Consider the following 22606-nt stretch of genomic DNA (forward strand, 5'->3'; position numbering starts at 1 on the left):
GGGTTCAAGTTTTGTTTTCTCTTCTGTTTCAATTCTAGAGCTCGCAGGAAAAAGGGCTCTGCCCGCAGGCTTGGTCTTCAGAAACTCTGGGAATGGTGCCTGGGACTCGTGCAGATGAGTTCTTTGCCTTGGAGAGTCGTAATAGGCCGCTTAGGAAGAATAGGGCATGGGGAATTAAAAGGTAATGTTTGACTTTTAGAGGCTAAAACTCAATTTGAAGCTTTCATTTTAAATAGTATAATAGTATAGCGCCAGTCTCTTTCTGCAAGAAAACTTTGGTAAAGCCCACAAAGGAGCTCTAAGTTAACACACATGAATACTACGTCATATGTAGAATAAGCTTTCTTCAGCAAGCACTGTTCTTCTAGGCAAATGTGTGTCCTTTGTTTCCTCAGATTGGAGTTGTTTGTTGAGTCGCCGAAATCTTCAGTCCCTCAGTAAGAGGCTGAAAGACATGTGCAGAATGTGTGGTATCTCTGCTGCAGACTCTCCCAGCATTCTCAGTGCTTGTTTGGTAGCAATGGAACCACAGGGGTCCTTCATTATTATGCCAGGTATGTGAGAAAGCATATTTTGGTGGGGGAAAACTTATAGTTTGCTTTTGCAAAACTAAGGAAATATTTTTCTTCCGAAGATTCTGTATCGACAGGCTCTGTGTTTGGACGCAGCACCACTTTAAATATGCAGACATCTCAGCTGAATACCCCACAGGACACGTCGTGCACTCACATACTTGTGTTTCCCACATCTGCTTCTGTGCAAGTAGCATCGTCAACTTATACCACTGAAAATTTGGATCTGGCCTTCAACACAAACAATGGTAAGTAGATTGGATTTATTCTTGTTTTAACAACAAACCAACCAAAAACCCATCATCACTCCCACCATAGGAGGAATAAGACTTTATTCTACTGAACCACAACATTTATGTGGAAAATCACTTGATTTCAGTGTGCTGTCATGTGCCATAGGTAAGCTGAGAAGCTGTAGAAATTAACTGTTCCTTTTCTTTTTCGAGATGGAGCAGATGGAATGGGCATCTTTGACTTGTTAGACACTGGAGATGATCTTGATCCTGATATTATAAATATTCTTCCTGCATCCCCTACTGGATCCCCTGTACATTCTCCAGGGTCCCACTACCCCCATGGAGGTGATATGGGCAAGGTAACTGTTAGAGTAAATATAGAGGGGTGTATGTGTGTGTGTGGTTGTTTGCTTTCTGACACCTGCTTATTTCCTTTCTGGAATGGAAGGTTTCTATGAAATATTTTGCATTAATTGGGTGTTGGATTGTCACTGTCAAAATCCTGGATCTTTCAAAATACTTTGTGGTTTGAAAGCTACAGATAATTTCTCCTAACTTTGCGGTCTCCTAATAGTAAAACCGTCGCCTGTTGTTTTTATAGGGTCAAGGTACAGATCGATTGCTTTCAACAGAATCTCACGACGAAGTAACAAACATACTGCAGCAGCCACTGGCCCTTGGTTATTTTGTGTCAACTGCCAAAGCAGGTCCCTTGCCTGACTGGTTTTGGTCAGCGTGTCCTCAAGCACAAAATCAGTGTCCCTTGTTTCTTAAGGTACTGTTCCTTCAGCAGGCTGCACTGGCTTTTTTATTCTATTTCTTAATTATTATTATTATTATTATTTTTGAACAGAGGATTTATTTTCCCTGAGTACCTTTTGCATGTAATAGTCTGACCTTAGGGGACAGCAAGTGAACTTTAAAGTCTGTGTATTATTAGACATCTTGTGCCACTGGAGTTTGCCTTTTTAGTCATCATTGAATGTAGGCACAAATATTTTAAAAACAGTTTCCTAAGGTGCATTACACTGTTAGCACTGTGCTTCTAGGAGAAAGAATTCCTGCACTGATGAGCTGCACGAGGATAGGCTTTATTTAATTTGTATGCTGGAGAATAGGAAGTGGCTGCAATATTTGGGTCAGCAGAACAAAGGGAAGGAAGTTATAGTTGAATCAGACACTGACTGCTAACATCTTCCTTCCTCCTTAGGCCTCTTTGCACCTCCACGTGCCTTCAGTGCAATCAGACGAGCTACTCCACAGTAAACACTCCCATCCACTTGATTCTAATCAAACTTCTGATGTGCTCAGGTATTTATGATTGACTGCTTGCAAAAACAGTTGTGTGTTTCATTTTTAATAGTGCTGCAGTGGATCTGGATATTTGTTTTTCTTGCCATTAGTTTTTTCATTGTCACTGCCCTTAGAACATCACAAACAAAACAAACTGCTGGGCACTGAACAATGAAATACGTCTTCACCGCAAGGCAGCGGTGAAATGCAAATATCTCTAAACTCTTATTTAACTAATTAATGTTGATTACAACTGAAACTATTTGAAAAACATTAAATTCACTAAAAAAATAGTGCATAAATGAGAGGAGGATGATAATACTTGAGCCAGAATCTTATGTGAGTCGTGGGAATACTGAAGTAGAGGAGTTTGCAGGTAGTTGTGTGCACATAAGACACTTGTTAATGAGAAAGCATCACATTTATTTGGTTTCTTTTAGTATGTGAATCTCTCAGCATTAATTATCATCAACAACTATGATTAGATTAATTATTGATTAGATTAGATTATTGATTAAAATAATAGAGTATTTTCTACTGAAATGAAGTTTAGCTTTGATCTGCTCCCAATAATTCTACAGTTGTTATTTCAAAGTGTTGGCAAACCCATTTGATATGTTTAATACCAAAGCAACTGCATCACATTAAACTAGTGCTGTAAAATGCTGGTGAGAAAAATCTGTTGGCTTGATGGAAGCTTATTTGCTTTTCAGGTTTGTTCTGGAACAGTACAATGCACTCTCCTGGCTAACCTGTGATCCTGCAACCCAGGACAGACGGTCATGTCTCCCGATTCATTTTGTGGTGCTGAATCAGTTGTATAACTTTATCATGAATATGCTGTGATCTTCACCTGAATTTTGCAAGACAAAAATGAGGAAAAGGGATATTTCACTGCAGGACTAAGTTATAATTCTTCTCAGTGCAAGTTGTTTGTGATGGGGTATGAATCTTGTTACTTCCAGCAAATATTGGTTTGACTTGTGAGAGGGGTACTTATCACCTGCTGTCTTTGAGTCACTGACTACGGGGGACGCTTTAGAATGATGATCAGAAAGTGTATTATAACATTTTTTAGTAGCAAAATTAACCATTTTTCCCCAGTCACAGTATTTGTGAAGAGTAATGAGCCATAGTACCCAGTCACGGTTAATGAATATTAAAAGCATGGAGATGAGAAGAAACGTGAGGAACAATGAGTTTCACCCTATGGCTTCAGAACATCAAGATGTTCTTGTATTGGATTATAGTACCTAGTATTCAAAAATGCCTGCATCTCTTATTTATTGTAAGTTTTTAAATGTATAAATTGTCTTATATTTCTTAACCTCTTTTATAAAAATTTTCCTAGAAGGTTTATACTGCCTTCTTGCTTTAAAGCAATTGGTCTAAAATATATGTAATCGTCTTAATTAAAAGTTGCAGTAGGTTGCTTTTAGAGTATTATTTTTTTGTAAGGGGTGGGCGGGGACAGTAAATTTGTATTGTCTTGATGTACAGTTTAATGGGTATAGAGGGGTTAATGTCCATACCATTGTGTGTGGGGGATTTACAGCTAAGCTGTAGTTGCAGAGTACATGTACAGTAATGAAGTTCACTGTGTTTATATAAATTGAAAAGGTACCGGGTCTTACAGCATTTTATATCACACCTTTACAGAGTAACAATGGCAATATATCAGTGATATTGTAGGTGGTTTAACTTGTAGTGAGAATAAAGCGAATAAACTCTTCACCTGAAGTTTGTGTTATGGTTCAGGGCTGTGGCTAGATTCTCAGATCTATTTCCAGTATCCTAGTTTAATTATTGCAAGAATATCTGCTGTGCATTGTTGTTGCTAGATATTCTTGGCACTGTGGTGAGCATTATTTCCTCCTGTTTGCGATGAAACACAAACCTAAAGCAGAAGGCATGGAACACAAATCTTACCCAAAGTCTCCGGTGAGGCTGAAATTTAGCCCAGCTCTAGCCATTTTACAAATGCAAAAACAGTCAATCTTGACTTTAAGATTGGTGTGTGTTTAACTAAAACGTGATGTAAATAGATTCTCGGTGAATTCTGGTATTCAGATTTTATTCCCTTAGTTGGGGGGGGGGGGCCGGGCCGGGGGAAACTAAAAGAAAAAATAAATCCCAATCCCCGAAAACCTGAAACAACAACAAAATGCCCCAAATGCTTTCCTTTTTCATGTATTTTTGTCACTGTGGTGAAGGTTCCAAGTACCAGTGTATGGCCTTCCCCATGTCCCCTTTTCATGCGGTGTGTGTGCTAATGAGGCTCAGCCCTCCCTGAGGAAGGGCCTGACAAATGACAAGGCTTTGGTAAACCTCTCCTCCTTCACCATTTCTTCCTCCTAGCAGACACCAAATGTCTGATGGTGCTCTAAAATAGCCCCTACGGGTGCTGGAGAGCAACTGCATCTGCTTTTCTTTGGTTCCTCATCTTCTGACTGCCAGATTGAAAGCTCAACTCCTGCAGCGCTCACGTGAGTCTGTTGCTGTAATCATGTCCTGGGTCTTAACGCCGTCCGTCGAGCTGGTTAAACCTGTACAGGAGCAAGTTAAGATCCACTTTTGCACCCACTGTTAATCCTCTACAAGGAAGAATCACTTGTATTTACAAAACGTACTATGTTAATGAAAATTATGGTTTTGTAAATGCAAAATACCTGCCTGAGAATTTTTTTCTTATAATGTCTCCTTGAATTATGTATATACATTATTAGCGCCTCTTTTGTTTTGTATAAAGAAGTTGTACAATTGATGAAAACTTTCAGTCATTTCTTCCAAGTAATTTGAGTGCAATCAGCAGTTAGCATCTATTGATACGTAGTTACTAACTGGTCTGTCCATTCATCCCTCTTGATGAAGCAGCACCTGTTTTTGTCTTACAGAGGGTTTTTCCCCTCATTTGGTTGAGATTGTAGAAGTGGAGAACTGCTCCTAAACCTGAATCTTCAAAGTACATGTCCTAATTTTTTTATTATTATTTTTTTTTTTTTTAAGTTTTGTTGCTTAAGTGGTCTTTTTTTAACCCTCGCTCAGCTAGCCAAGTTCCAAGGGCTGGGATTGGTGTGGCTTTTTGTGTTGTTCATACAGGTAAGTGAATCAGCTGCCTAAACGGTGATATAACTCAGTTCTGTTACCCAGACCATAACCCTCCCTGCAAAGCTCTCCAGTCGTGAAAGCTGCCAGTTTCCAGTTTCCCACGTGCTCCCCTCCCATCTCCAGTGCAGTTAAAGTAAATGATAATTAAATTAATACTGCGACTACTAAAAAAAATGAGGAGGGCCATTTCTGAAGCGATAGTCACAGCTGGAGGTGCGCATATCAGAATTGCCAACACCGTGCAGCTAACTGCTACACTGAGCAAACCTTATCATTAGCTACTCTCTTTCCACTATTTTAAGTGCACATAATTGCAGATTTATAAATAAAACTGTCACGAGCCAATAACTCGGGTTCTTTAGCAAGTGCAATCTTAAATATTTGAAAACCTCAGCCCTGGCTCCTCAAAGTGGTCTTGTGAAAACATGTTGTTCTGGCAGAGCTCTGCTGAGGGGAATTTCTACATCTACTCTTCCTGTGTGTCCAACGAAGAGGAATCTGAGATCTTTCCATTCCAATTAAAAATACATATTTCAGTCAAGCTGTGCAGGAATCAAGTCACATAGTAACCTCTGCCTTGTTGCTATTTGGGTCTGTTCTGAGCACACAGTGCAGACCAGCAGGCCCCCACTCGTCAGTAATGCTTCTGTTTTAAAGAAGCTCTCACGTGTAGATCTTCCTGACGTTTCCTAAAATAATTAAAAATGAATTTATATTTAAATCCTCAGCAATCTTCCTCCTTAGCTGTCAGTATGGCACAAGTTCACTGTATTTCTATATTTGCCTCCAGTGGGAATTCTAACTTCATGTGTTGCTATGAAGACGGCCCCTGTCTTTGTTAACACTGTCCCACCACAGGACGATGCAGCGCTATTTTAAAGCTATCAACAAGAGTGAAATGTTTGAGTTTTTTTTTAAGGCTGTTTCCCCCTCTGCTTTGCTGCACAGCACTGCTGGGAGCGGGGCTGGGTGGGATTGTTGTCAGCTCAGTGCCAGCCCCAGCTGAGGGCTTCTTCCTGACTGGAGGACCCGGCACTGTGCTTCATCCTTCAGGGGCTGTTGGTTTTTAATCATTGCTGGTTATGGGGTGCGCTTTGAATTTACAGCAGGATGGGCTGTGGGCTCCTTTGGAGCCGTTGTGGGCTGGGGGCGCGGCGCTGGGTCGCTTCTCGGGGAGGTTTGTCTCTTTTTTTCCTTTTGTTTACAACGCTCACAGCTGTGCTGTTTAACGGCCCAACTCCTCCTATTTATCGCGACAAGCGATGGAGGACCGGCCGCTGTCGCTGCCCGATGCTGTAAACACTGAGTTGTACGAACTGGGATCGAGGAAACTGGGGGAGCGGGGGAAGAAGGTTGATACTTTTTAAAAAACAGGAAAGAATTTCAGAGGAATAAATAATTCACGGGGGCTAGATGGCGGTATCTCCTCCTTGGCGGGAGGTGGCAGGGCCGCGCCGAGGCCTACCTCCCGCGCTCAGCCCGCCCCACTTCCGGCCGTGACGTCATCACCGCGCGCCGGAAGTGAGCGCGGTCCGACTGTGGGACGGGGCCGCGGCCCTGCGGCCGCCATGGCGGAGTGTTCGGGGATGCAGTTCGTCAGTCCGTACGCCTTCGAGGCGATGCAGAAGGTGGACGTGGTGCGCCTGGCCGCGCTCAGCGACCCCGAGCTGCGCCTGCTCCTGCCCTGCCTGGTGCGCATGGCTCTCTGCGCTCCTGCGGACCAGAGCCAGAGCTGGGCCCAGGACAAGAAGCTCATCCTGCGGCTCCTCTCGGGCGTGGAGGCCGTCAACTCTATCGTTGCTCTGCTGTCCGTCGACTTCCACGCGCTGGAGCAGGACGCCAGCAAAGAGCAGCAGCTCCGGTAACGCCCGGGTTCTGTGGCGGTCTGATCGAGGCCGCTTTCCCCGCGGTTTTATGTTAATGTGATCGTTTTATTTATTCAATTTGTCGAAAATGGCTTTATGTGACCTGGCAGTGCGCGGTGCTGAGGACAGACCGGGGGGCAGCGCTTCCATTGTGCAGCTGGGGAGTGGAGGCCTTTGAAATGCTGCCCCTGTTCTCCGAGTGCGTTCTTTTAATGCCTGAATAGATTTAATACGGAATTGACTTCGTAACACTGCGCAGTTCCGATGCTCTTTTCCGACTTTAAGTGTAATAGAAAAAATCCCTGCTGAAATGGCTGGAATTTGCATGAAATGGCATCGCTGTGTTTTCGTTGTCTGGCAGGCACAAGCTGGGAGGAGGCAGCGGGGAGAGCATCCTGGTGTCACAGCTGCAGCACGGGCTGACACTGGAGTTTGAGCACAGCGATTCGCCCCGCCGGCTCCGCCTGGTGCTCAGCGAGCTGCTGGCCATCATGAATAAGGTGGGCTGACTTACTGCCTGCTTCTGCTGCTGTCGTGTCAGCGTGTGTCCGGTTCTGGTCTGCTTCCCCAAGGTTTAAAGATTCAGTCTTACTGAGCACCATCCTGCGGTTCAACTCTGTGTGAACCCAGCGCCCTGGAGGAAACCTTTCCTGCTCAGAACAAATGAGGATAATCTTCTCTAATATGATAGAGACTCAATACGGCTCATAATGTGTTTCATTCAAATATAATGTGATTTTGTGAGGCTTCAGTGCAGAAACCATATCTGAAAATGAAATCATGCCTTTTGTTTCTGTCTTATTCTTCAGTCTTGCTGCAGCGTGGTATTGGCCAACACATTTCTCTTGTTCTTTCTGCCTGCGTTTTGTTTTCCCTGTGCAAACTTACTGTATTTCTGGAGCTCTCACTGAGCTGTTTTTCTTCTGGAAAGAAACAATAATACTGGTTTTATTGGAGTACTTCTGCCAGTAAATATTAATTATTCTAAACATTCATCTTGACTATTCTGTGATTAGAACTGTACGTTTTTGGTAATTTTAGTATGTTGCATCTGTTGAATTCAATGCCATGAAAGTCTGATTAGACAAACTTCTTCATCCTGTGTGCTGATGAGAAATGCCTCGTAGGTGTCGGAATCGAACGGGGAGTTTTTTCTCAAATCTTCCGAGCTCTTTGAGAGCCCTGTCTATCTGGAGGAGGCAGCAGATGTTCTCTGCATTCTGCAAGCAGGTATGGCGCTCTGTCGTGCTGTGTTCATTAATATTGCTTTGCTTTTGAATTCATAACTTTTTACAAATAAATAAAAAAATAACTTCTTGAGCTGCTGTGGCTGACTGAACGTTCATCTGGGCTCTCCACCTCTTTGAAAGAGGAACAAACCACGGATTGATGTATTTTTTTCATTCATGCATCTCAGCATGTTTTCATTTGTTTTGTAGTGAAATGCTCTAACCGTGAAAACTCTTTTTTGTCCAGAGCTGCCATCGCTGTTGCCTATAGTTGATGTAGCTGAAGCGCTGCTGCACGTTAAAAATGGAGCCTGGTTCCTCTGCCTGCTGGTGGCAAATGTTCCTGATAGCTTTAATGAGGGTGAGCTAAGGTTCTTTCTTGTCTAGCTTACTTGTTCTGGAGATTTGTAATAAAGTTGATTCTGGGCTAAATTATTTATTGTAGATATTAGAACTGGGATGCTGGTAGATCTTTCCTTCTCGGTACGTCCACCCCCCTTTTATCAGCATAATTGTAGTTATCACTGTGTGAGCATTCCCATTTGTAGGCCACCTTTCTTAAGGCTGCTTCCAACAGTCCAATCCCAACTGCTACTGGGATTATGAACCTGGTGTGGCCTTGCTATCAGTACCTGCCCCTCAGATCGAGCCATATTATGAGGTGAAACATTTGCAGGACGATGCCTGCACAGAATCTATTACCACACAATAAAATTTCATTCTCCAGTGCTGTCAGATGCACAGCTTGCATTAGGCAGAGTGTAAGCAGTAATTGGGTGATGCATAAATCTGTGAACATCCTGTGATTTCTTAGAGAAGAAAGGAAAGACCGTTTCCTTGTTCTTCCTACTCAGTGTTGATCGCTGCTTCTTGGTGTAATCCAGCTAATAGATCATAGTGAGCTCAGCAGAACGCTTTGGCTCTGTGTGTTTGTGGCTTTCTATTGGAAAGATGAGATTAAATTTCACCTCCTGTTGGTTGTTCAGTCTGTAGGGGTTTGATTAAGAACGGGGAACGGCAAGATGAGGAAAGCGTTGGAGGCCGTCGCAGAACAGAAGCGCTCCGTCACCTCTGCAAGATGAACCCTTCCCAAGCTCTGAGGGTCCGAGGCATGGTGGTGAGTCTGACACACATCTCTTGTGAGACGAGATGTGAGACTTCCTGTGGTCCTTACTGGAACGTTGACAACAAGAAGGTGATTAGTGTGGACCTTTCGTCTAGGTGGAAGAGTGCCACCTACCGGGTCTTGGTGTGGCTTTGACATTGGATCACACCAAAAATGAATCTTCGGATGATGGAGTGAGCGACCTGGTGTGTTTTGTGAGTGGTTTGCTGCTTGGAACGAATGCAAAAGTTCGAACTTGGTTTGGAACTTTCATCCGAAATGGCCAGCAGGTAAGGCAGTCGTTGAATGAACTGCTTTTAACAAGTAGTTCTTGCTGTAAATCCTCTGCTCGTGGCCATCCATGTTTTTCTGAATGCACGTCTGTCCTCTCTCTTCGCGAGGCAGTTTGCTGGTAAGGGATCTTCAGGTCTGTAATTAGAGTTGCTGAAGGCAGCTCTTCAGTTGTGCTTCTAAGAGATTTTTAGGTACGTAAGCAAACAGGCCATGAAACGAGCGAATGGTGAGGTGTCAGTGATTACTGTTCATGCTCAGTGTTCACAATAAGAAGTTGAATCCCAACTTGCAGCTGTTTGTGTTTATTTCAAAATAAAGCATTGTGAGACGGTCATGTCTTGCCTGTTCCCCCAGTACTGAGCTTTTATTTAAAAAAACCCTCCTTTCCCTGCTCTCATTCATTTCATTTTATTTTTTTCTCGAGTTCATCATTGCAGAAGCTCTTCTCTTATACAATGTCTGATGAGTTTTATATTGTTCTCATTTTTTAACTTCCCTCACAGAGAAAAAGAGATAATATCAGTTCTGTGCTTTGGCAAATGAGGAGACAGCTGCTCCTGGAGCTCATGGGAATCCTTCCCACGGTTCGCAGCACACACATTGTTGAGGAAGCAGATGTTGATACAGAGCCAAATGTGTCTGTGTATTCTGGACTGAAGGAGGAGCACGTTGTGAAAGCCAGCGCGCTGCTACGGCTCTACTGCGCTTTGATGGGAATTGCTGGGCTGAAGTAATGAGCTGTGCTTTTTACTCACTGTCTGCTCATTGAAACGGAGGAGGAGAGCTTTGGGCACTGCTAATGTCTCTGTATCGTAATATCCTTAAACCCTTCTTGGTAGAATCAGACTGAGTACTGAAGGAGGCACTTCTCATGTGCTCAGGGCTGCCTGAGCTGATGGAAATGTCAATGAGTGCTGAGAGTGACTATTATTTAATGCTGAAGGCCTTCAGAGACGTTGTATGCTTTTTACTTTCTGGTACTTTTCTTACCAGAAAAGTTTTTCCTTCTAATGATGAAGATCCATGTATGAACTTCACTGATGTTTTATTTAATCTAAAATATTAATGTGGGAAATGCGCTGCTCTGTTTAAAGCTGCAACATCAGTTCTACAGACTCATTAAAAGAAGCCTAAGCATTTGGAGCAGAGTAGAACAGAAAGCTGTAGCAACACACACCCGATGAACTTTGAATTTGTGTCGTGACTCTTCAGTTCAAGAGAAGTGCCGTTGAATTTTAATGCTCGTACATTGATAGTAACCTGATAAACAGATTGAATAATAGCGAAAACTTCACGTTTAACCTTGTGATGAGATGGAAGTCACTGTGAAATGCTCAGTGGTTCTCTGTGGTTTTTCTCCCTGTTCAGACCAACAGATGAAGAAGCTGAGCAGCTGCTGCAGCTGATGACCAGCCGGCCGCCCGCAACCCCCGCTGGTGTTCGCTTTGTGTCTCTCTCCTTTTGTATGCTCCTGGCCTTCTCCACTCTTGTCAGGTACTTCCCCTGTTAATGCAATTTTAAATTAAATTTAAATTCTTTCTGCTAGTAACGGGTAGTAAAACCAACTGTAATCTGCGGCAAATAATCTGTTATGTGATTTCTTTGTGCAGTACACCAGAACAGGAGCAGCTCATGGTGATGTGGCTTAGCTGGATGATAAAGGAAGAGGCTTACTTTGAAAGGTGAGAGGAGGCTGCTTTTGTTTTTAATGATTCCAGTAATCTCAGTTTTATTTCCATTGGAAATTAACTCTTCCTCTTTGCTGCTGTAGCATTTCTGGTGTGTCTGCTTCCTTCGGAGAGATGCTTCTCTTGGTAGCCATGTATTTCCACAGCAATCAGCTCAGTGCTATCATCGATTTGGTCTGCTCCACGCTGGGAATGAAGGTAAACCCCGAGCTGTTTCTGACACGTACCTCTCTGTTAAAATGAGCTTATTTTTCTGCGTTTTTAAACTCTTATGTTTACTTTGCTTTTATACAAAAGCTTCAGTTTTGCTGATGTGCCTCAGTAGATGTATACTGAAGAAGAGAGTATCTAAGCTCATCTAGAAAACGTTGCCCTGTGTGTAAAATTGGAAGAGGAACATTATGATAAAAGATACCATCAAGTTATTGAGTGGATTGTAGAAATCATTTGCAAGAAAAGATGTTTTTAAGAAGACTGGTTGAATTCATTTCCAAACTGAGCTGCTAAGGTTTTATTTTAAGTACTTCTAAGAAATATCTGTCTTTGGGAGTGCTAAAACTAGAACTTAGCATCATAAGCACTTCGTTCTGTGTTTCAGATTGTTATAAAGCCCAGCTCTCTGAGCAGAATGAAGACAATCTTCACACAGGAGATTTTCACTGAACAGGTATTTTAAGTTGTAGCCTTTTTATGGTTTTTTTTTTGTTTGTTTTTCTTCAGTCAATTAAGTTTGACCTACAAGAATTCATGCCCTCCCGGGACTGAAAAACTTTGGCCTTTTCTTTTGCACGTTGATGCAATTACATAAATAATGTAGTAGTGGGAAATTGTTCTTCAATGTATTTGCACTGCAGTTTTACATCCCGTATGTACTGTGTTAAACCACACAAAAACATTCATTAGTTTCCAAACAGTCAAAACTGAGTCAATGTCCAACAGGGTGCAGCTCTGCAGCTTTGTCGCGTTGAGCTGCTTTGTGACACAGTGAATAGCTGTGTTATTGTTCATGACATTTGTAACTTCCTCTTAGGTTGTCACAGCCCACGCAGTCCGTGTGCCCGTTACAGGCAGCCTCAGTGCCAACATTACTGGGTTTCTGCCCATTCACTGCATTTACCAGCTGTTAAGGAGCCGATCATTCACCAAGCACAAAGTATCCATTAAGGTATGACCTTCATTTCATTTCTGTTCTCAAGTTTGGCTTTTCCAATAAGAATTGCCTAAAAAAATTAAAATATGACCAGTGTTATTTGTGATTATTACAGCACATTACCAACAAAAAACGTGGTTCTTTTCAGCTCTGGAATGAAGCATAGTGGCATGGTTGGTTTTTTTTTCCAGGACTGGATTTACCGGCAGCTCTGTGAAACCACCACTCCGCTCCACCCTCAGCTGCTTCCTCTTATTGATGTCTACATTAACTCCATTCTTACTCCTGCATCAAAATCCAACCCAGAAGCCACAAACCAGCCTGTCACAGAACAGGAGATACTGAATGTTTTTCAAGGGCTCACTGGGGTAAACTCTTTATTTTTTTACAGTCAATGTGGGTGTGGTTCAGTACATTGAATGTATGCTTGTTTTACATGGTGAAAGTTGTATTTTTGTCTTTAATCTCTGCGTGGTCATTTGCTTTGCCCTGCAGTGATGGTTATGTGTACAGAAGTGAATCTTGTTCATGCTGCCCATGCTCTAGGAGGATTGCTGTTTGTCACTCTTTCATGCTGTTCCTTTGGAAGCAATCAGTTTGTGCTGTTCAGAATAGAAACTAAAACACTGAAAAGTCATGAACTCTTTCTAGCAGTAAAATGGATTGAAAAGGAGTAGTGTTTATCTAAGGTTTCTATTATTGGCCTTCTTAGGTCAAAAATATAAATTAACTGAAACATTCTAGCTGTTCTTGTAAGAAACACCTTTTTGATAGAAGTATTGGTCACGTGGATACGTGTACAATGAGTGGCAAGCATTGATTTGTGCTGGGATCCAGGGGCTCCAAGAAATCAAAAGTACACTTTATGTTTGAAAGTGATTGAAAAAACAAAATTCCCTACAGCTTTCAGCTTAGACCTCATATGGCTTGACAGTCTTATGCAAGGTTTGCTGCCTTATCCTTCTTCCTATTTGTAGATAAATCCAAATTTTTGTTCCCTGTTATTGGGGTTGTGATATGACCTTTATATGTGGTTTTCTGTACAGGGAGAAAACGCTCGTCCTACTCAGCGGTACAGCATCACAACGCAACTGCTTGTCCTCTACTATGTCCTGTCATATGAAGAAGCACTTCTGGCAAACACAAAGATACTGGGTATTTGTGAACAGGTTTAGATTTTTGTATTAAATGCTGTCTTGCAACTGCTACATGTGGCTGTTTTTTCCTCTTCTTTTATAGCTGCCATGCAAAGAAAACCCAAGTCTTACTCTTCAGCATTAATGGATCAGATTCCCATCAAGTACCTCATCCGGCAGGCACAGGGGCTACAGCAGGAACTGGGAGGTACAGCTGTCTGTGAAAGCCTAATGTGCATCAGGATGGAAAGCTAAGCTTGTTTCCAGCTCTGTTGTCTGTTTCATAGTGTGCTTGCCTTTCTGCTTCTTTTGAAACGTCAGTAGTAACTAGTGAGATGAGAGGGAAATTTAAAGAGTAGTGAACTAGTTTTTAAAGTAGAAATGACCTCAGGATTAAGTTTTCATTCAGGCTGAACTTAAGTGTTACTGTAGGGTCCTCTCACGTCTCCAAAATAGAACTTTCCCTTTCTGTTGGAGGTAGAACTTCAGGCAGTAAATGTGCAAAGCTCATAGAAATGTTCAGCGGTGTCTGTTAAGGTCTCTTGTTAAAATAAGAGGCAGGATTATGTTCAGGTGAGTGATGTAGCTGTTTGAATCACAGGTGTGTACTTCTCTAATACTCTTACAGGTTTGCATTCTGCACTGCTACGCCTTCTTGCAACTAACTATCCACACCTGTGCATTGTGGAAGACTGGATCTGCGAGGAGCAGATCACGGGCACTGATGCCCTGCTGAGGAGGATGCTCCTCACAACCATTGCGAAGAATCATTCTCCCAAACAGCTCCAGGAAGGTAACAGCTATACTGTGCAGTGCTCTTTTCAAATTGGTAGAATGTGGGGGGTTTTGGAATTGCAGTCATTCGGTTCATGTGAACGTCATACTGCATTTGTGTAATGAGAACGTTCTGCCGCAGCCTTGTTAATGTGTGAGTCTTCAGGTCGCAAAATCAGAGAGGATGTTAGAAGTGCAGTTTCACCAAGCTCCCATTGTCTTTCTTTTATAGCATTTTCCATGCTGCCTGGAAATCACACCCAGCTGATGCAGATTTTAGAACACTTAACACTTCTCTCGGCTGGTGAATTGATCCCATATGCAGAAGTATTGACATCAAATATGAATTGCTTGCTAAATGCTGGAGTCCCACGGAGGATTCTTCAGACTGTCAACAAACTGTGGATGGTTCTTAACACCGTGATGCCAAGAAGGTAGGGTTGAGGTGCTGTTAGTGCAGATAGAGGTGGAATGCCACTTTTTGTTCTGTAAGTAATAACTTAATTCCTTTGTCTGAGGAAGTGTAGATCATGACTGAATATGATGTGTTGGAGTTGCATTCCTTTTTGCTTTGTTAAAATGTTTAACTGTTTATATTGAAGAGGAAGATAGTTCCTGTTTTCAGGAGAAAGGAAGTCTCTCGTTTGCTTATAGTATAGGAAGATTGTTTTCTGAAGTAGGACCTGACTCTAGTAAGAAGGGGCCTTTTTTGAGGAAGTGGATACACGATTGCAGTGAAAACAGAGTGCTGTGTTTCTGGTGTGAATGTAAGTTAACTGTATCATGGTTAGCTTCAACATCTGCAAATGCAGTGTGGGTTTTTGTAGGCCTGTCAGGGAGCAGAAAAATACAGCTGACTGCGGTGAGTACTCGGATGCTTATGTGAGCTTTTTGCCCTCTCTGTATTAAAAAATATACATATCTTAAAAATAATCTCATTTTAGGTTGTGGGTGATGACTGTTAATGCTCTGCAGCCTTCAGTGAAGATGGTCCGACAGCAGAAGTACACTCAGAATGATCTGATGATTGATCCTTTGATCGTGCTGAGGTGTGATCAGAGAGTTCATAGGTAAGCATCCCCGTTAGTTTTTATGCCCCAAGGTCTCTGATAAAAAAAACCCAACAACTTTCAGTGCTTCACAACATATTTTCAAACTTGTCACGTGAGCTGGTGAGTTCCAGCTTTGAGGGCACCTTTTTGTTTGTACTGAACTTGTTGGTCTGAGGAGTGAACCATGTGTGCTGCTTGGGCATGTCTTACTGTCCTGAATGCCTTGTTAAATAGTCTTACATAGCTCTGTTTTGGAAACTCTGGGTTTACACATAGGTCATCCATTTTAGATACGTCTGTGTGAATTTGTTCTAGATCTTGCAATATGCTTAAAATGGCTGCTGCCACATGGTGGGGAGGGTTGTCACTGCAGCATCCTGCCTCTTCACAGCTGTCTTCTACCACCCTTCATGGGCCTGTCGATAACTGCATCTTTTTGGGTGATGGTTTCTGCCAGAGGGTGTTTGGTGCATGTAACAAAGGTAGATTTGCCTCATTTCTCAAGTAACTCACTTAGCAGCACTCAGAAATGTGTTCCAGGAGCTGTCATGGTGACAGAGGAGGATGTGTAAAGCTGAGTTATGGCTGTGATGCAGAAGAACTAGTTGAGAATGTTAGTAGTGGAAAAACTGATAGCAACAAAGCAGCTTGTAAGGAGAACCTGAAATAAATAATGCAAAAAATTTAAGTCAGAATTTGTACATTATAACTTCATTTTTTCACAGTACTGATGAAAATTGCATTTGTTGTTCTAAAAAGGATATGGTTAATCTTTTTAGGAGTACTTCAGCCTCCAGCTTTTTTCCTTTTTGTAAGCTTTTTTATGTCTTCTGTCAATTGTGGTTTAATTTTTCCCTTTTTACTCTTTTTTTTTTTTACTACCCTGCTGTTAGTAATAAATGAGTGGCAGTCATCTTGATGCGTTCTTGTTTGTGTGTATCTCTACCTCCTAGCCTTTCAGCAATTGAGCTGTTAATCCAATTTTCATTCAGCTACAACTCTGCTGGACTTTTCTGTTGGAGACATCTTTAAGGTCAACCCATAGGTGAAATATTTACACGTACGTCCCTTCAGCCTAGGATGAAAATCTCCCATTTCCAATACCAAGAGAGATCTGTAAGACGATGTGATTTGAAAGCTGTCGTCTTTGTATTGTTGGAGCAGTTTTGTGGAGCTTGTTTTTCCTCCATCATTCAGAGCATTGATTACTTAAATCACTACTGCAGATTCTGTTCTAGTTTCATCTGTTTATCAAGCATTATTGTCTTCAGTAGTTCCTTGTTTTTGCAGAGCACGTGCGTGACAAAAGCAGGAATAAACAGCAGGGCAGCAGAAGGGCTTATAGTATATTATTTCAGTATTCTGTGATGATAGGGAAAGTGGCTTTAGTACGATTCAGAGTACAGCCAAGTGCATCTTTGAGTTCTTTCGGTTTGTTTTTACTGTCTTACTGTTCTGCTTACTGAAAAGGCTCCATTTGATCTGTTCCTGTACCAGGAGCCCTCCTCTGATGGATATAACTTTGCACATGTTGAATGGATATCTTCTTGCTTCAAAAGCTTACCTCAATGCTCACCTGAAAGAAACAGCAGAGCAGGACATTAGGCCATCCCAGAACAATGCCATGGGTCCAGAAACCCCAGAAGTTACAAGGGAAGAATTGAAAAATGCGTTGCTTGCTGCTCAGGTAAAGAGGAAAAATGGTCAGTCAATGTCATGAAGAAAGAAAATGATGTAACAGAAATACAGAAATAGAAAATAGAAGAAAAAAAGACAGGGGACCTAATAGATTATTTGCTTTGTTTTAGTTGACTTTCTTTTTCGGTGAAAAAGAAAAAGCAGTCTGTGCATTCAGATTGTTAAATACTTCTGGGGAGTTCTTGATTAACTGTGTTTCACTGGCATTCTTTCCTTACCTTTGAGAGCATGTCACATACAAAGTTGTCCCTTAGAGAATGATTTTTCAGTGAGTAAAAGTTTTTATATTTAAACGAGTAGTCTCCTCTGAATACTGTGAATTGCATGGCATATGCATATTCTGTTTGATCTGGGTGCTTTAATGGTCTGTCGAAGATACATTTTGAAATAATACTTGACTCCCATGAAATGGCTGCTCTAATCTATAATTATGTTAATGTACTGGATTTGAGCATTTGTTCAGGTAACATTTTAATGTTTTCTGGGATTTATATTTCCTGATCTGTTGTTTCTTGCTTCTTGTTTTTGTTTTTCCGTAAAAAAAAGAGTTCACTGGCCAGAAATTACAGCAATCTAATTGCCTTTAGTTTCTCCAATTGCCATTACTTTGTATTTTGTTTTGTGCCTTGTTTGTTTCTCTGTTATTTATGTTCTCCCGCTGCTTTTCTTCACAGGACAGCGCTGCTGTGCAGATTCTTCTAGAGATCTGCTTACCGACAGAAGAGGAGAAAACCCAGAGCAGCAGTACCTACAGTTTGCTAAAGAGTGTTCAGAATACCACAGGTCCTAAGAGTTCAGATCTAGAGGAAGAGGAAGATAGCTTGCTGTGTAACCTTCGAGAGGTCCAGTGTCTGATCTGCTGTCTGCTGCATCAGATGTATATAGCTGACCCCAACATAGTAAAGCTAGTTCATTTCCAGGTCTGGTTTACATTATTTTAGTTCTTTTATGTTGGTGGTTTTGTTTTTTTTCTGGCTAGGAAAGAGCCAAACAAAGTGTTCAAAGGATTTTGGGTGCTATTGTTGTGTTCCTTACAAATTACAAAAACACTCTTCTTTCCGTCCTCCCACATTTGTAGTAACCACATTCCCTCCAAATTTCAGAGCTTTTGCTCACTGTTGTAGCTGAGAGGGAGCAGCAAAGCCATGTCTGTTCCTCATCATTAAACACAAGCTTTGATTGTGCCTTTGCCCTATTATATACTGAAATAGCGTGTCCGTTCTAGGCCAAAGAAAACTGGCATGCACATCTTTTAATGACTTGTTCCACATATTGCGGGGGGTTTACTTTTTTTTCTGGCAGTGATCTGAAATTCAAATATCCGTTATTCAAAAGCCGTCATGTGGTTTCAGATGTAAACCTCTTATCTTTCATTTTTGTTAGGGCACACTTTAATCTCCTCAGAGTCGAAGGCTAAAGAATGCCCCTGTCAGGGCAACTGTAGGCCTTCAAAAAAAGAAGCCTGGGAAGCTTAGCAATTTTTTTAATATAAATCTGGTTTTTGGTGTGTGTTAAATTGTACATTGCCAGATGGCAGTCTCGTTAAAAGCAGCTAATTTGCCTCGACCTGGGATTGATTAAGTGGCTGGAAAAGTCCTGATGGTTCTGTTGTGAAATAAGCAAGTTAGGGCAAACACTAAACGTTGGAGTCCTGTGGATCAGATTCACCAAGCCTCCCTCAAGTTGCCTTAGAGGTGCAGGCCTGTTGCTTGTCTTTCTGAGCAAAGGAAAGTTGAAAGTGTATGTTTGTTTAGAAAAAAACATTAGTGAAGCAATTTTTAAAACACCTTTGGTGTATCTGTTTTCTTAATGTGGCAGGGTTATCCGTGTGAACTGCTGGCCCTGACAGTGGCAGGGATTCCATCGATGCACATCTGTTTGGATTTCATACCTGAGCTCATTGCCCAGCCTGAACTTGAAAAACAGGTACTGTGCAATCATCTAGTCAGAGAATCACTGTAAGTAATTAACCATGATACAGTCTTAGGGGGAGAAAAGAAAAAGAACCCTTAAAAAAAAGTCTTGCTCTAACCTGCCCTGTATATTAAGGTAGTATCTGTAGCATTTTTAGCTTGAATTAAAGGCTCTGCCACCAAATCCAGGACTCCTCCAACGTAGCTCTGTACATTTGTTTTGCAGATGCTCCTGAATTTCGGTGTTACTTCACCTCTAAGAACGGGAATAAAAGCTCTTTAAGTAACAGCTTTCATTTTTTATATTGTGTATCTATCAGTTGGCAGAAGTTTTGCCTACTTAGCTTTTTAGCTGATACTTGATCGCTAGAGGAACTTGCATGAGCGTTCAGATTTTGAAAAGCTTTTTTTTTGCAGAGATGCTCTGCAGAACAGATGGAGCAGCCTGAGGATCAAAATTTTATCTTTCCTTGTGAAAGGTTTGACCACCAAGTCTTTTTTTTCCCCAAGGAATATTATTACATAATTGAAGCTTAGCAAAGGAAGAGTCAGAAATTTGATTTTTGAAAGGCCTTCTTGTGATAGTTGTGAAAAACAAGGGCAAAAAATTGTTAATTAGTAGTTCTTAAAGCAATGATAAATGTTGATTTGGTATACTGCAACATAGGAGATAACAAATGTCTCTAGTCCTAGGTAGCTGGATAGTTGGGAGCTGAAGATTCTTCTGTTTTCTGTGTTAAACAAATTTCTTGTTTGCGTTTATTTAATCCCTTTTAAATACTGCTCGTGAGATGGCATTCAGCTGAAATTTAAGCTAGAACACATGGGATATTTAACAGCTTTTACAAGGATTATATTGTAAATTGTTTGTTCCTTTGTTGCTCATTGAAGTGTTGGAACAAATTATGTCTGTGAGGGAAATTCTGGAAGTCTAACTGATGCTTGACTAATGTTAAACATCTGTGTTGTGTTTTTTTTTAAGTCAGCAGAAAAATTTTGCAATAACTATTTTTAAGGCTTCTCTTCCTTGTTGTGAAATAGAGAATATTTACTAACTCCTAAGTTATGTGAAGAGGATTGTAATTGCAAAGTAATGTATAACTCACTGTTTATTTCTTTCTTGCCTTTTACCTACTTCCCAGATATTTGCCATCCAGTTACTTTCGTTTTTGTGCATTCAATATGCTCTACCAAAATCTCTCAGTGTGGCTCGTTTGGCTATCAATGTGATGGGAACCCTACTCACAGGTGAGCAGTCCAGCAACACCGGAATGCATTGCTGTGCAAGTTAGATTTGTCTAGGTCATGTACAGTGGTACCAAAATGCCAACAAGTTAATGGTAACTGTAAAGGTAACAAAACAATTCCTGACTAGATTTTGGTAATAGTTCCTTTCTACTTAACTATTTCCTTTTTCCCCATAGTTTTAACCCAGTCGAAGCGCTATGCCTTTTTCATGCCAACCCTGCCTTGTTTGGTGTCGTTCTGTCAAGCCTTCCCTCCTTTATATGAGGATATTATGTCTCTGCTGATACAGATAGGGCAAGTTTGTGCCTCTGATGTTGCTACACAGACAAGAGACTTTGACCCAATAATTACACGTAAGTAAGGCAGCTTGTATTTCACAAGTAATTTAATGGTGTTACAGATATAATGTAACTATTTATTTATTTGCACTTTGTTTTTCTAACTTAATTTTTTTTTAGGTCTCCAGCAGCTAAAGGAGAGACCAAATGAAGTGTTGGGACTTTGTAAAGATTCGCCTTACAAAAGTTGTTCAAGGGACATTACAAGTGTGGACCCTGATGTTCAGTTGTGCCAGTGTGTTGAGAGTACTATAATTGAAATTATTAACATGAGTGTAAGTGGAGTTTAGGGAGAATGCAAATGGTATCTGGATTTGGAGAGAGCTGCCAAAGTGGATTGAAGCACAAATCTGTGTTTTTAATTCATTGGATTCAGTTACGGCTGAACCTTGTTGAAGGAAAAGAATACTTCAAAAGGACTTATTTTGCTTGGTAGATCGTTTGAATGTAGGCATGAATTTTTGGGTGTGCTTTATATCTGATTTGATACAGCAATGCACCCATAATGGGTTTTGTAACACTGTGAAGTGAGGACTTCATTTGTTGAGCAAAATGCAAAATGATGGGTAAGAAAAATTTGAGATTGGAGAGCTTTACTAGAACTCAAATGAACGACTGTTTCAGAGCCTTGCAGAGCAAGATGGAATAAAATATTCCAAGGAACACTTGAAGAGTTATGTAAATAACTTGCACCATCACATTGATTACTAAGAAAAAGCTTTAACTTTTTTATTTGCCTTTTGAATCATTGGTCACAGTGTGAATTAGTCACAGAACTGAGCTGAACTGGCCTGTAAACTGTTGACAATTCGAGATCTGTAAGTTCAAAACAGATTTAAACATCAGCCAGCCTTCATGAAAAGTTTGAATCCGGTTTCAAACTAAACTAAAGAGACAAACTAAAAAAATGAAAACCCAAGCAAAAACCTCCTGGTGTAGGAACAAACTGAACTGTAGCACAGATTGTTCGGTATTTTTAAACCTCAGTTTAAAAGAGATGAGAATGTTGTTAGATTAAGCGTAGAGATAACTTGTCATCAGGATAAGATTAAATAAGAAATTAATATTGGAGATGACTGTGACAGAAGTCACAGGAGTGAGAAGGGTGACGAATTTCAGCCAGACCACAGCAGTTCCAGCTCAGAGAACAAGAAGGCTAAATCCATGTGTGTACATGTTCTTTCATTTACAGCTGCAGGATTTGGCCTTGATGGATGTATTGTAGCATTGCAGAAGAGGTTTATGGTGCAATTTTCTTGATGGTTGCGCAAGCTCTGGTGTGAGGCAGCAGAGAGATAAAATTGTTGGGCTGTTGTGCCAGAACTGGATGTTGTACTTGCCTTGCTAAGCTTGGCAGCCTATCTTTACTGGATTTGAAGTGACAGCATTCAGCATTAAGTACAATATTTTCTTCCATTAAAATCAGCTTATATTTCAGAAATAACGGTCTGATTTTTAGTGTGGCTGGAGGAAGTCCTGCATAGCTGTCTTTGACCTCTGCTGGACGTTAACTGGGAGGCTAATGCTGAGTTCCCACCACCATTCCAGGATTGTTTGAGTGTAACCATGTGGTGACACCCAGCTATATTTTTTGTCATCTCGGTGTAATGTATGTAAATATATATTTTTTTCTTATGTTCGATTTTCTATGCAGTATTGATATTTAAATAAATAATTTTTAGGAAAAAAAAAAAGTGGATGTGCAACGGTTCAGAGCTGCACAAACTTTTAATTTGGAGTGAATTTTTGGTATCAGCAGGGGCACGGCCTAGGGAGCCGCGTTGCCCGGTTGCATAGCAACGAGCACAACGCGGAAACCAGCAAGGTCCTCCACGATTGGTTCTAACGGTGGAGCGGGCGCTGTTTAGTATGCAGTTTGCTGATTGGTGGCTCCGCGCCTTTTCCTG

The 22606-nt window shown here is 41.2% G+C and overlaps 2 protein-coding genes across 4 annotated transcripts in view; both read left to right on the plus strand.

Moving 5' to 3' along the window:
* Nucleotides 1–3833, plus strand: part of MED13 (mediator complex subunit 13) — a 48013-nt gene extending 44180 nt beyond the window's left edge. For all 3 annotated transcript variants that reach the window (XM_042879588.1, XM_042879589.1, XM_042879587.1), the window contains 7 exons: nucleotides 39–181; nucleotides 396–554; nucleotides 635–820; nucleotides 1019–1167; nucleotides 1410–1583; nucleotides 2019–2119; nucleotides 2815–3833. In XM_042879588.1, coding sequence (XP_042735522.1) covers nucleotides 39–181; nucleotides 396–554; nucleotides 635–820; nucleotides 1019–1167; nucleotides 1410–1583; nucleotides 2019–2119; nucleotides 2815–2947 — 1045 coding nt within the window. In that variant the 3' untranslated portion in view covers nucleotides 2948–3833. The remainder of the gene's footprint in view (nucleotides 1–38; nucleotides 182–395; nucleotides 555–634; nucleotides 821–1018; nucleotides 1168–1409; nucleotides 1584–2018; nucleotides 2120–2814) is intronic.
* A 2918-nt stretch (nucleotides 3834–6751) lies between these two features.
* On the plus strand, nucleotides 6752–22334 carry INTS2 (integrator complex subunit 2). Its single transcript, XM_042879829.1, has 24 exons — nucleotides 6752–7070; nucleotides 7436–7574; nucleotides 8202–8304; nucleotides 8551–8664; nucleotides 9290–9420; nucleotides 9525–9698; nucleotides 10206–10432; nucleotides 11071–11196; nucleotides 11313–11384; nucleotides 11474–11588; nucleotides 11989–12057; nucleotides 12421–12555; nucleotides 12732–12908; nucleotides 13587–13695; nucleotides 13780–13884; nucleotides 14305–14469; nucleotides 14683–14884; nucleotides 15395–15520; nucleotides 17000–17189; nucleotides 17875–18120; nucleotides 19019–19126; nucleotides 20256–20361; nucleotides 20538–20714; nucleotides 20820–22334. The coding sequence occupies exons 1-24, from the start codon at nucleotides 6778–6780 to the stop codon at nucleotides 20987–20989; spliced, it is 3579 nt and encodes a 1192-aa protein (XP_042735763.1). The 5' UTR covers nucleotides 6752–6777; the 3' UTR covers nucleotides 20990–22334.
* The last annotated feature ends 272 nt before the right edge of the window (nucleotides 22335–22606 follow it).

The sequence above is a fragment of the Lagopus leucura genome, unplaced genomic scaffold (assembly GCF_019238085.1).
Source record: "Lagopus leucura isolate 7727_CA_CO unplaced genomic scaffold, USGS_WTPT01 Super-Scaffold_100024, whole genome shotgun sequence".
NCBI lineage: Eukaryota > Metazoa > Chordata > Aves > Galliformes > Phasianidae > Lagopus > Lagopus leucura.